A 13,104-nucleotide genomic window follows, 5' to 3' on the forward strand; every position below is an offset into this window, starting at 1 on the left:
GTTACCAGTTAAATGCCCGCTCTGATAGGTTGAGTCATGCAGCCATTTTCCAGACTGCCGGTGGCATTGTTTGTTGAGTGTGGTTTTAAGTTCCATTGTAAGGCCATTGTATACTACTCCACTGGAAAGCATTTTTTTAAATCAACTGGTGCCAGGAAGTTAAACAGATTTGTAAATTACTTCTATTAAAAAATCTTAATCCTTCCAGTACTTTTTAGGGGCTGTTTGTTCCAGAGGAAATTCTTTTCTTTTTTGAATTTCCTTTCTGTGCTCTCTGTGCTCTCTGCTGACGCCTCTGTCCATTTTAGGAACTGTCCAGAGTAGGAGCAAATCCCCTTAGCAAACCTCTCCTGCTCCAGACAGCCTAAAATGGACAGAGGTGTCAGCAGGGAGCACTGTGGTCAGACATAAAGAAAATTCAAAGAGAAAAGAACTTCCTGTGGAGCATACAGCAGCTGATAAGTGCTGGAAGAATTAAGATTTTTAAATAGAAGTAATTTACAAATCTGTTTAACTTTCTGACACCAGTTGATTTAAAAAAAAAAAAAATGTTTACCAGGGGAGTACCCCTTTAAGAGACCATTGTGCATAACCTGAAAGTGATGCTTTTTGGTCATAGCAGACACCCACCTTTAAGAGATTCTTTTCAGCCATTGACTTCTCTAGGGATTTTTCTAACTCCTTCCTGTCTGAAAGTAATTTTTGTTCTTGTTCTTTGTACCTGTAGAGAAAAGAACAATTGGGGTAGTTCCATGTCAAACTTAAATGATCATTGTCAGATTAAAACACTTTTCATATGTTGTATATCTTCGCAAAACAATAACTTTTTTAATAAGATCTGTGTCCAAGCTGTAGCAAAGGTATGGACAAAGTCCAGTAAGTAAGGGCAGGACTAGCACTTTACTGTGCTCACTCCTGTCCTATCAGACTGCAGCATGAAAGCAGAGAGAAGAGGATTACAGAGCAGCCTGAAGTGATTGGATGAAGAGACCCAGCACAGCAGAGCAGACTCAGGAAGAAAGTCATGTAGTGTGAGGGCTCCCTCCAAAGCAAAGAATGACAAGCAAAGTGACCAAAAGATAGAAGGTGTTTGTGAGAGAAATATAGGTGCTAGACACATGAAAATAATGGGGAAGATTAATCAAAATCTGTCCAGAGGAAAAGTTGCTTCTTAAATTTTTCAAAAATGAAAGAAGTGATCTGATTGATTGCTATGGGCAATTTAGCAACTTTTCCTCTGGACAGGTTTTGATAAATCTCCCCCAATATGTACATGATCAGGATTAGGTACTGAGTAGCAAATAACTTTTTTTTGTGGGTAATGACAGGTACTCTTTAAAGTCACCTATACACATGAACTATGCTCAAACAAACATAAATTCATGTACAGTGATAATGTCAATAATGATGCTACATATATATAAGGTTCGCTTTGAAGGTCCCCCTCATATAAGAAGACCTCAGTATTATACAAAGTACACAATAGATGGGGGTCCCAGCTGTAGAGTGTGAACTGGAGACCAGGAGTTGAAACTTTCACCTCTGCATGTGAATTAAATTGTTGACACATGTGAATCCATCAAGGAATGGAAAAACAGGGAGTTAATTAATGGTCACGTCAATACATAGTTGAATGTGCTGACAACAAAATCACACAAATATTATCAATGAAAATCAAATGTATCATCCCATGGAGGTCTGGATGTGGAGTCACACTCAAAATCACAGTGGAAAACCACACTACAGGCTGATCCAACTTTATGTAATGTCCTTAAAACAAGTCAAAATGAGGCTCAGTAGTGTGTGTGGCCTCCACGTGCCCGTATGACCTCCCTACAACGACTGGGCATTCTCCTGATGAGGTGGAGGATGGTCTCCTGAGGGATGTCCTCCCAGACCTGGACTAAAGCATCCACCAACTCCAGGACAGTCTGTGGTGCAACGTGGCGTTGGTGGATGGAGCGAGACATGATGTCCCAGATGTGCTCAATCGGATTCAGGTCTGGGGAACGGGCGGCCAGTCCATAGCATCAATGCCTTCCTCTTGCAGGAACTGCTGACACACTCCAGTCACATGAGGTCTAGCATTGTCTTGCATTAGGTGGAACCAGGGGCCAACCGCACCAGCATATGGACTCACAAGGGGTCTGAGGATCTCATCTCGGTACCTAATGGCAGTCAGGCTACCTCTGGCAAGCACATGGAGGGCTGTGTGGCCCCCCTAAAGAAATGCCACCCCACACCATTACTGACCCACCGCCAAACCGGTCATGCTGGAGGATGTTGCAGGCAGCAGAACATTCTCCACGGCATCTCCAGACTATGTCACATCTGTCACATGTGCTCAGTGTGAACCTGCTTTTATCTGTGAAGAGCACAGGGCGCCAATGTCGAATTTGCCAATCTTGGTGTTCTCTGGCAAATGCCAAACATCTTGCACGGTGTTGGGCTGTAAGTACAACCCCCACCTGTGGACGTCGGGCCCTCATCCCACCCTCATTGAGTCTGTTTCTGACCGTTTTGAGTGGACGCATGCACATTTGTGGCCTGCTGGAGGTCATTTTGCAGGGCTCTGGCAGTGCTCCTCCTTGCACGAAGACAGATGTAGTAGTCCTGCTGCTGAGTTGTTGCCCTCCTACGGCCTCCTCCATGGCTCCTGATGTACTGAGCTGTCTCCTGGTAGCGCCCCCATGCTCTGGACACTACGCTGACAGACACAGCAAACCTTCTTGCCACAGCTCGCATTGATGTGCCATCCTGGATGAGCTGCACTTCCTGAGCCACTTGTGTGGGTTGTAGACTCCGTCTCATGCTACCACTAGAGGGAAAGCACCGCCAGCATTCAAAAGTAACCAAAACATCAGCCAGGAAGCATAGGAACTGAGAAGTGCTCTGTGGTCACCACCTGCAGAACCCCTCCTTTATTGGGGGGGGGGGGGGGGTGTCTTGCTAATTGCCTATAATTTCCCCCTGTTGTCTTTTCCATTTGCACAGCAGCATGTGAAATTGATTGTCAATCAATGTTGCTTCCTGAGCGTACATTGTGATTTCACAGAAGTGTCATTGACTTGGAGTTACATTGTGTTGTTTAAGTGTTCCCTTTATTTTTTTGAGCAGTGTATATACTTGTGTTCACATACCGTCTCAGCTCTGACCCCAGCTTTTCTCTTTCCTCATCGAGAGACTCTATGCGGGTTTGCAGGTTCTGTAAATAGAAGACATAATGAATATTAACTAGAAACAATGCAGTCAGTTATGGAAAAGTTTTACTAGGATCTTGTCCTTATATCCCATCCTCATATCCTGGACCTCATATTCTGTCCTCAAATTCTAACCTTATATCCCGTCCTAATATTTCGATCCCATATTCCATTCTTATATTTAGACCTCATATTCCATCCTCATAGCCCGTCCTTATCTGCCGACCTCATATTCTGTCCTCACATTCTAACCTTATATCCCGTCCTAATATTTCGATCCCATATTCCATTCTTATATTTAGACCTCATATTCCATCCTCATAGCCCGTCCTTATCTGCCGACCTCATATTCTGATTTAGATCCTGTCCTCATATACCGACCACATATTGCAGCCTCATATCCTGTCCCCTCCACTAATTAATCTCGGCACCTTTCTGCTGGACAGTCGGCAGTATGTTTAAAAGTCCTGGAAAATCTCTGTAGCATGAGAGTAACACGATCAGGAGATGTACAGGAAGTCCCATAGACTTGCATGTTAACTCAGACAACCCAGACAGAGATCTTGAAAACCATGAGGAAAGGTCATAGGGGGAGATTTATCAAAACCTGTGCAGAGGAAAAGTTGCCCAGTTGCTCATAGCAACCAATCACATAGCTTCTTTCATTTTGCAGAGCCCTTGTTAAAAATGAAAGAAGCGAGCTGATTGGTTGCTATGGGCAACTCAGCAACTTTTCCTCTGCACAGGTTTTGATAAATCTCCCCCTATATAGGGTATTAAACCACGGCATTATATCACGAAAACGAAAAAATGCCTTTAACCTCCATATAACAAAACCGGTAAATGCCTTCAGCATCAGCCTAAACCTCCAATTTGTTAGTGTTGCCCTTATTTGTTCAGTTTGTGCTGACCTGATAAAGCTTCTTTTCTTCCTGTATGTTGTGCTTGAACGTCTCCATCTCCTTTATTTCTGAGAGCAGTTTCTCCTCTTGGTTCCTAAGCCTGTCAAGATGTATAAGAAAATGTTGTAGTAAAGGTAAAGTCCATCTGATGTAACATGTTTTATCACACATGGTTATGGGTCTGGACTGGTGTATCATTAGGGTGCACGCACACCACGTTTTTGCTATACAGTTCCCGTATACGGTTTCAAGTTAAAAACCGTATGGAACTGTATAGAAAACCGTATGCATTGACTTAACATTGTAAACCGTATGTCAAACGCATCCTCCGGTTGTGTCCCAAAACCATAGTCTACCACATTTTTTGGTCCGGGTGAAAAACTGTATTAAACTGTATGTTTTTTTTAAACATAGGAGTCAATGGGGACCGTACAGAACTGTATGTGCGTACGGTTCCATCCGGTTTTCACCATACAGTTTTTGACTTTGCACAGGTTTTTTTTCTTGAATTTTAATCAAACAAGTGAAGCTTTATTCAAAATGGAGTGAAAAGTAAAAAACGTATACATCTTTTACTTTTCAAACGGATGCAACCGGACATCCTTTTTCAAACTCTATACGGTTTTCAACCGTATATGGGTTAAAATTTGTACACACGTTTTGATACAGTTTCGTCCGGTTTTGAGGAATCCGTTTTTCATCAAAAACCTGATACAGGAACTGTATTGCAAAAACGTGGTGTGCACCTATACATTAAAAGTTACTTTAGTAGTGCTTGTCATTCATTTCAACTCAAAGGGGTACTCCGCTGCATCAGCATTCAAAACATTTTGTTCCGAACACAGGAGCGGGCGGCGGGGAGGTCGTGACATCACGCCCATGACCCTCGTGATGTCACGCCACCCCCCCCCTCAATGCAAGTCTATGGGAGGGGGCGGGGCTTATGTCAGGAGGGACGTGGCCGTGACGTCACGACCCCAGCCGGACCCCCCCCCCCCCATTGTTCTATACGAACACTGGGTGCTGCACAGAGATCGCAGGGGTCCCAGCAGAGGGTCACCTGCAATCTGACATCTTATCCCCTATCCTACAGAAAGCTAAACAGATTTTTAAATTGCTTCTATTAAAAAATCTTAATCCTTCCGATAATTATCAGCTGCTGAAGTTGAGTTGTTGTTTTCTGTCTGGCAACAGTGCTCTCTGCTGACATCTCTGCTTGTCTCAAGAACTGCACAGAGTAGAAGAGGTTTCCTCTGGAGATTTGCTTCTACTCTGGACAGTTCCCGAGACAGGTTTCATCAGAGAGAACGTAGACAGAAAAGAACAACTCAACTTCAGCAGCTCATAAGTACTGAAAGGATTAAGATTTTTTAATAGAAGTCATTTACAAATCTGTTTAACTTTCTGGAGCCAGTTAATATATATATATATATATATATATATATATATATATATATATATATAAAGTTTTTTCCTGGATAACCCCTTTAACCCCTTAACGACGAAGGAAGTAAATGTATGTCCTGGTGACGTGGTACTTAACGCACCAGGACGTACATTTACGTCCTAATCATAACCGCGGGCATCGGAGCGATGCCCGGATCATGCACGGCAGGTCCCGGCTGTAGATCACAGCCAGGGCCTCGCCGGGAATGGCGGACACCCGCGATCCCGCGGATGTCCGCCATTAACCCCTCAGATGCCGTGATCAATACAGATCACGGCATCTGCAGCATCGTGGTCACTTAAATGGATGATCGGATCGCCTGCAGCGCTGCTGCGGCGATCCGATCATCCAGCACAGCAGCCATAGGTCCCCTCACCTTGCTCCGCTGTTTTCCGGGAGTCTTCTGCTCTGATCTGCCTTCCCGCAGATAACCCCAATAACCCTGATCAGTGCTGTGTCCTATACATAGCACTGAACAGGATTAGCAATCGAATGATTGCTATAAATAGTCCCCTATGGGGACTATTAAAGTGTAAAAATAAAAGTAAAAAAAAGTTAATAAAATAAAGTAAAAAAAATGTGAAAAACCCCCTTCCCCAATAAAAACTTAAATTGTCCCATTTGCCCTATTTCACCCCCAAAAAGTGTTACTTTTTTTTTTTATATACATATTTGGTATCACCGCATGCGTAAATATCTGAACTATTAAAATTAAATGTTAATGATACTGTACGGTGAACGGCGTGAACGCAAAAAAAAAAAAGTTCAAAATAGCTGCTTTTTTTTACAACATTTTATTCCCAAAAAAATTTATAAGAAATGTATTAAAAGTTTTATATAAGCAAATATGGTAGAAATAAAAAGTACAGATCACGGTGCAAAAAATGAGCCCTCATACCACCGCTTATACAGAAAAATGAAAAAGTTATAGGTCTTCAAAATAGGGGGATTTTAAACGCACTAATTTGGCTAAAAAGTTTGATTTTTTTTAAGCACAACAGTAATAGAAAAGTATGTTATCATGGGTATCATTTTAATCATATTGACCCAAAAAAATTATAACACATGTCATTTTTACCGTAAATTGTACGGTGTGAAAACTAAACCTTCCAAAATTAGCAAAATTGCGGTTTTCTTTTTAATTTCCCCACACAAATAGTATTTTTTTGGTTGCGCCATACATTTTATGGTAAAGTGAGTTATGGCATTACAACGGACAACTGGTCATGCAAAAAACAAGCCCTCATACTTGTCTTTGGATGAAAATATAAAAGAGTTATGATTTTTTGAAGGCGAGGAGGAAAAAACTAAAACGTAAAAATAAAATTGTTTGCATCCTTAAGGCCCAAATGGGCTGCGTCCTTAAAGGGGTATTCCAGGCCAAAAAATTTTTTTTATATATCAACTGGCTCCGGAAAGTTAAACAGATTGGTAAATGACTTCTATTAAAAAATCTTAATCCTTCCAATAGTTATTAGCTTCTGAAGTTGAGTTGTTGTTTTCTGTCTAACTGCTCTCTGATAACTCACGTCCCGGGAGCTGTACAGTTCCTATGGGCATATTCTCCCATCATGCACAGGACGTGACATCGTCATTGAGCAGTTAGACAGAAAACTTCAGAAGCTAATAACTATTGGAAGGATTAAGATTTTTTAATAGAAGTAATTTACAAATCTGTTTAACTTTCCGGAGCCAGTTGATATATATATATATATATATATATATATATATATATATATATATAAAAGGTTTTGCCTGGAATACCCCTTTAAGGGGTTAAGGGGATCATTGGGGAGCTATGTGCACCTATAAAATAAACTCACTCACATTTGCAGGTCGATGTTTAAGGATTGAATAGTTTCGCTCATCATCTCCTTCTCATGCTCAAGATTCTTGACTTGGACAGTCAGCTCCTTCAGGTATAAAAACAATAATTATTAACATCCTTTTTGTGCTTAAAGAGTAGCTCCCACCATCCTTTTTTTTTTCTTTCTGTCCCTGCCTATTGTCAATCTATCCCTAACCCCCTCCCCTGCCTTTAATTTTTTTTTTACTATATTAAAAATGGCTTTTTGTCTGCCTGGTAGTGCGCTCACTTCCAGGCAGACTTCCCCAGCAGGCACAACGTTACTGATGCCTACTGGAGCCGACACTTCTGCCCTTAGTTCATGTTCATCTACACAGGGTGCCTCCAGCTGTTTTACCACTACAACTCCCAGCTTGCCCTGACATCTATTGGCTGTCAGGGCATGCTGGGAGTTGTAGTGGGGAAACAACTGGAGGCACCCTGTGGTGAAAACAATATATCTTTGCTACGGCCGCAACCAACTCTATCCCCTGCCCCCCCCCACGGCCACCGCGCAACCCGCTCTACAATTACGGAAGTGCCGCACCCCGCTCTATCCCACCCCCCCTCGCTGTGTGAATGAACAGCGAATATGCGAATTTCTAGAAAATAGGATGAATAATCGTCAATATATTCGCGAATTATAGCGAATTCGAATATGGCCCCTGCTGCTACCATCACTACCATCCACCAAATCCCCCTTTGTTGGTTCAAACGCTACATGACAAACCTTTTACTCCCTCATGTCCCATGCCCAGCAGGGGACAAATATCGCTCTTCTACAGATATTTACACCCCTTCTTTTTATTACACATACAAAAGAAGGGGCCTCTCTGCCTGGCTCCCCTTGTCCCCACTTAGACGCACTAGCTCAGATGGGGGGAAGTTTCTTAAAGGGGTACTCCGCTCGGAGATATTTTATCCCCTATCATGGGGTACTGTTGCTGGGACCCCCCGTGATCTCCATGCCGCACCCGTGATGCAACCGGCGTTCTACATGCCCCCTCCCATAGACATGAATGGATGGTTCGTGGCATGACGTCATGTCTCCGGCTGCGGAAACCCAGGGGGTGCTGCACAGAGATCACGTGGGGGTCCCAGTAGGGACACAGTAGGGATATAGATTGAACTTGATGGACTCTCGTCTTTTTTCAAACTTATGAACTATGTTACTATGAACTATATTGTTGCGGAAGTCCTCTAACAAAATGGATAGTCCACGGTGGGAGAACCCCTTTAATTTACACTGTGATTTTTGGAACACAAAAAACTACCATATTTTCAGTCTCCAGCCTCTGTGTCGTCTCTGTAGGTCTCCGTAGATCATCTTGGAGATTCTGGATCTTTTCAGCCTGGGCCTGGTTTTCATTTTGCAGAGAGGATACTTTTTCTTGCAGAAGGGATTTCTCCTCTGTTAGCTTCTCTACTGCTTTCTACAAGAGACATCACAAAGTTGTATTAGAGTAAGTACACAAGTCCTTATTTTTTGCAAAAATAAGGCGTGTGAACTGACCCTTAGGGTGTATTGATACATACAGTATTTAAAGCAGATTTTATGCTGCAGATTTCTCTGTAAACTAAATAACTTAATGCAGCTTCAAATCTGCAGCATCAAATATGCGCAGGATGCTCTACATGTCAATATACCCTTAAAGGGGTACTCCGCTGCTCAGCGTTTGGAACAAACTGTTGAGAGCGCTGGAGCCGGCGCCGAGAGCGCATGATGCCATAGCCCCGTCCCCTCATGACGTCCCATCCCGCCCCCTCAATGCAAGTCTATGGGAGGGGGAGTGACAGCCGTCACGCCCCCTCCCATAGACTTGCATTGAGGAGGCGGTGCGTGATGTCATGAGGGGGCGGGGCTATGACGTCATGAGCTCCCGGCTCCAGCGTTTGGAACAGTTTGTTCCAAACGCTGAGCAGCGGAGTACCCCTTTAAGATTCTTAAAGATAATTTTCATAACGTGTATTAATGCAAAATTATGATTTGAATCACAACATAAAAAATAGTAAAATGGTCCTTGAGGCACAATGTACCTGTTTTGATGCAGCGTGAACTAAAGCTTCTGTCTCTTATGATACTAAGGCAAATAAAATATTGTTTCCTTCTGTATAGCTGTGAGGATAATACTTAGAGTCCATGCACACAGCATAGCCGCAGGCAAGAACCCTGTACTGTGGCACAAAGAGTGCCTATGGGTTCTGTAATACGAACCCATCTCATTCTGTGAGGTGCTTTAGTAAGAAATTGCTTCCAAAAGAGAGGTTGGTTTAGCTAAGAACAGAGATCATGGATAAAATTCAGAAGATTGAGAAATGTTGAACCTATCCAAACATTTCCAGATGTGAATTGAAATACACAAATCGGTTTGTCTTCTATAGGCTACTAGTCTTATAGTGTAGGGATTGACCGATTATCGGTTTGGCCGATAATCACGATTTTGGACATTATCGGTATCTGCAATTACCTTGCCGATAATCCGATAATGCCCCGCCCCCCGCACCGCACACCCCACCGCACCGCACCCCACCTATGCCCCACCCCCCATGCACCTCCCCGGCCAGAGACCGCCGCTGCCCCATTGCCTCCCCCCATCCCCGGTTTTATAATTGCCTGTTCCCGGGGTCCGCGCTACTTCTGGTTCCTGCAGCGTCCTGTTCGGGGAGGCAATGGGGCAGCGGTGGTGGTTGGAATAAGGACCAGCAGGGGGAGAGAAGCGGGTGGCGATGGTCTCTGGCCCCGCAAAAGCCGCTGCAGTTCATTGATTTAAAGCGCCCGCTTTAAATCAATGATCTGCAGCCGCTTCTTCGGGGCCGGGGGGGTGGAGAAATAGCCGATAACCAGTGGTGTTGCGACCCGGGTGCGGGGGGTGACACCAACCTAATGGGGTGACACCAAGACGCTCCGCAGCCCCCGCCCCCCCCTCCCTCCCCAGCTACACAGACACCCCCCCCCCATCTGTGCCCGACCGGCCTCCCATCCGTCAGCATACCCCCCCCCCCCCAGCGCGCTGTGTGTGCGGTGCGCCCGTCCGTCAGCAACCCCCCTCTTTCACCTGCACTGTGCGCCCGTCCGTCATCACACCCCCCCCCCCCCTCACCTTCACCAGCATTGTGCCCGGCCTCCGCTCCCACGTCTGCGCCGGCCTGACGTCACACCGCATGGCCGCGCAGGAGGACGTCAGTTACGTCACTCGCACGGCGCCCGGTGAGAAGGAGCGCTGCGCTGGATGGGTGAGTGTGTCTGTCTGCCTCTCTTTCTGTCTCTATCTATGTTTGTGTGTGTGACTGTGTGTATGTGACTCTGTGTGTGTGTGACTCTGTGTGTGAGACTGTGTGTGTTTGTGTGACTCTCTGAGTGTGTGTGTGACTGTGTGTTTGTGTGACTCTGTGTGTGTGTGACTGTGACTCTGTGTGTGTGTGTGTGTCTGTCTGTGAGTGTGTGTCTCTCTGACTGTGTGTTTGTTTGTGTGTGTGTGTCTCTCTGTGTTGTATGTGTTTTTGTGTGTGTGTGTAATCTATTGTGGGGAGACTTTGACCCATTGTGGGGAACCTGCAAGGGAACCTGTGGCCTAATGTGGGGAAACTACTACCAAATGTGGGGAGTCTATGCTACCTAATGTGGGGAGTCTATGCTACCTAATGTGGGGAATCTGTGCTACCAAATGTGGGGAGTCTATGCTACCTTATGTGGGGAATCTGTGCTACCTTATGTGGGGAATCTGTGCTACCGAATGTGGGGAATCTGTGCTACCTAATGTGGGGAAATTGCTACCTAATGTGGGGAATCTGTGCTACCTAATGTGGGGAAATTGCTACCTAATGTGGGGTAACTGGTACCTACCTAATGTGGGGGAACTGGTACCAAATGTGGGAAATCTATGCCTAATGTGGGGAATAGATGCTACCTAATGTGGGGAAACTGCGACCTACCTAATGTGGGGGAACTGCTGCCTACCTAATGCTCCCCCCCTGGCAGTAGCACCCTCATCATCCACCAGCAACACCCCCCCCCCCCCCCAGCAGCACCTCCATCAGCAGATCCTGATGGTGGATGATGATCCTGCCGATGGATGATGGGGGTGATACTGCCAGGGGGGATGGCTAGTAGCAGCCTCATCATCCTCCAGCAACACCCCCCCAGTAGTAGCACCCTCATCATCCACTAGCAACACCACCAATACCCCCCTCCCGTGGTAATAGCATCAGCTAACGGATGTTGAGGGGTGTTACTACGGTTGTGGTATTATAATCAGAGGGTGCACTGTATGGCAACGTTACATTCAGAGGGCACAGTTTGTGGTAGTATTATATTCAGAGGGCGCAGTGGGTGGTAGTATTATATTCAGAGGGCGCAGTGGGTGGTAGTATTATATTGAGAGGGCGCAGTTTGTGGTAGTATTATATTGAGAGGGCGCAGTTTGTGGTAGTATTATTAGAAATGAGCGAACTTACAGTAAATTCGATTCGTCACGAACTTCTCGGCTCGGCAGTTGATGTCTTATCCTGCGTAAATTAGATCAGCCTTCAGGTGCTCCGGTGGGCTGGAAAAGGTGGATACAGTCCTAGGAAAGAGTCTCCTAGGACTGTATCCACCTTTTCCAGCCCACGGGAGCAGCTGAAAGCTGAACTAATTTATGCAGGAAAAGTTATCAACTGCTGAGCAGAGAAGTTTGTGACGAGTTGAATTTACTGTAGTTTGCTCATCTCTAAGTATTATATTCAGAGGGCGCAGTGGGTGGTAGTATTATATTCAGAGGGTACAGTATGTGGCGGTATTATATTCAGGGGTACAGTATGTGGCAGATTTATATTCAGGGGTACAGTATGTGGCAGATTTATATTCAGGGGTACAGTATGTGGCAGATTTATATTCAGAGGGTACAGTATGTGGCAGATTTATATTCAGAGGGTACAGTATGTGGCAGATTTATATTCAGAGGGCGCAGTTTGTGGTAGTATTATATTCAGAGGGTACAGTATGTGGTAGTATTATATTCAGTGGGTACAGTGTGTGGTGTATTATATTCAGTGGGTACAGTGTGTGGCAGATTTATATTCAGAGGGTACAGTGTGTGGCGGTATTATATTCAGGGGTACAGTATGTGGCAGATTTATATTCAGAGGGTACAGTGTGTGGCAGATTTATATTCAGAGGGTGCAGTGTGTGGCGGTATTATATTCAGGGGTACAGTATGTTGCAGATTTATATTCAGAGGGTCTGGTGTATGGAAGGTTTATAATCAAAGAGTATAGTGTATAGTAGTATTATATTTAGAGGATACAGTGTCTGGCAGGTTTATAATAATACTTGTTTTCATATAGAGGATGAGAATGTGCTGACATAGTGAGGAGACGTCTGGGCGTCACATTCTGCAGAGAGAAGTTTTAGCTGGAACAAGTCCTGGCGGTATGTACCATCTGAATTAGATAAGGGAAGACTACTGTATAGAGAAGACGTCACCTGTAGTCACTGATATCATTGTGTATTGTCCTCACTATAGAGAAGACGTCACCTGTAATCACTGATATCATTGTACATTCTCCTCACTATAGAGAAGACGTCACCTGTAGTCACTGATATCATTGTGTATTCTCCTCACTATAGAGAAGAAATCACCTGTAGTCACTGATATCATTGTGTATTCTCCTCACTATAGAGAAGACGTCACCTGTAATCACTGATATCATTGTGTATTCTCCTCACTA

General features: G+C 44.6%; 1 protein-coding gene across 1 annotated transcript in view; it reads right to left on the minus strand.

Moving 5' to 3' along the window:
* The window catches only part of CALCOCO2 (calcium binding and coiled-coil domain 2), a 99,582-nt gene that overhangs the window by 38,278 nt on the left and 48,200 nt on the right, over nt 1-13,104 (minus strand). Inside the window, exons 6-10 of the mRNA XM_056548206.1 lie at nt 8,670-8,828; nt 7,377-7,462; nt 4,112-4,202; nt 3,141-3,205; nt 631-721 (exon numbers count right to left, since the gene is read on the minus strand). Of these exons, the coding sequence (XP_056404181.1) occupies nt 631-721; nt 3,141-3,205; nt 4,112-4,202; nt 7,377-7,462; nt 8,670-8,828 (492 nt within the window). The remainder of the gene's footprint in view (nt 1-630; nt 722-3,140; nt 3,206-4,111; nt 4,203-7,376; nt 7,463-8,669; nt 8,829-13,104) is intronic.

This window comes from Hyla sarda, chromosome 12, assembly GCF_029499605.1.
Source record: "Hyla sarda isolate aHylSar1 chromosome 12, aHylSar1.hap1, whole genome shotgun sequence".
Taxonomy (NCBI): domain Eukaryota; kingdom Metazoa; phylum Chordata; class Amphibia; order Anura; family Hylidae; genus Hyla; species Hyla sarda.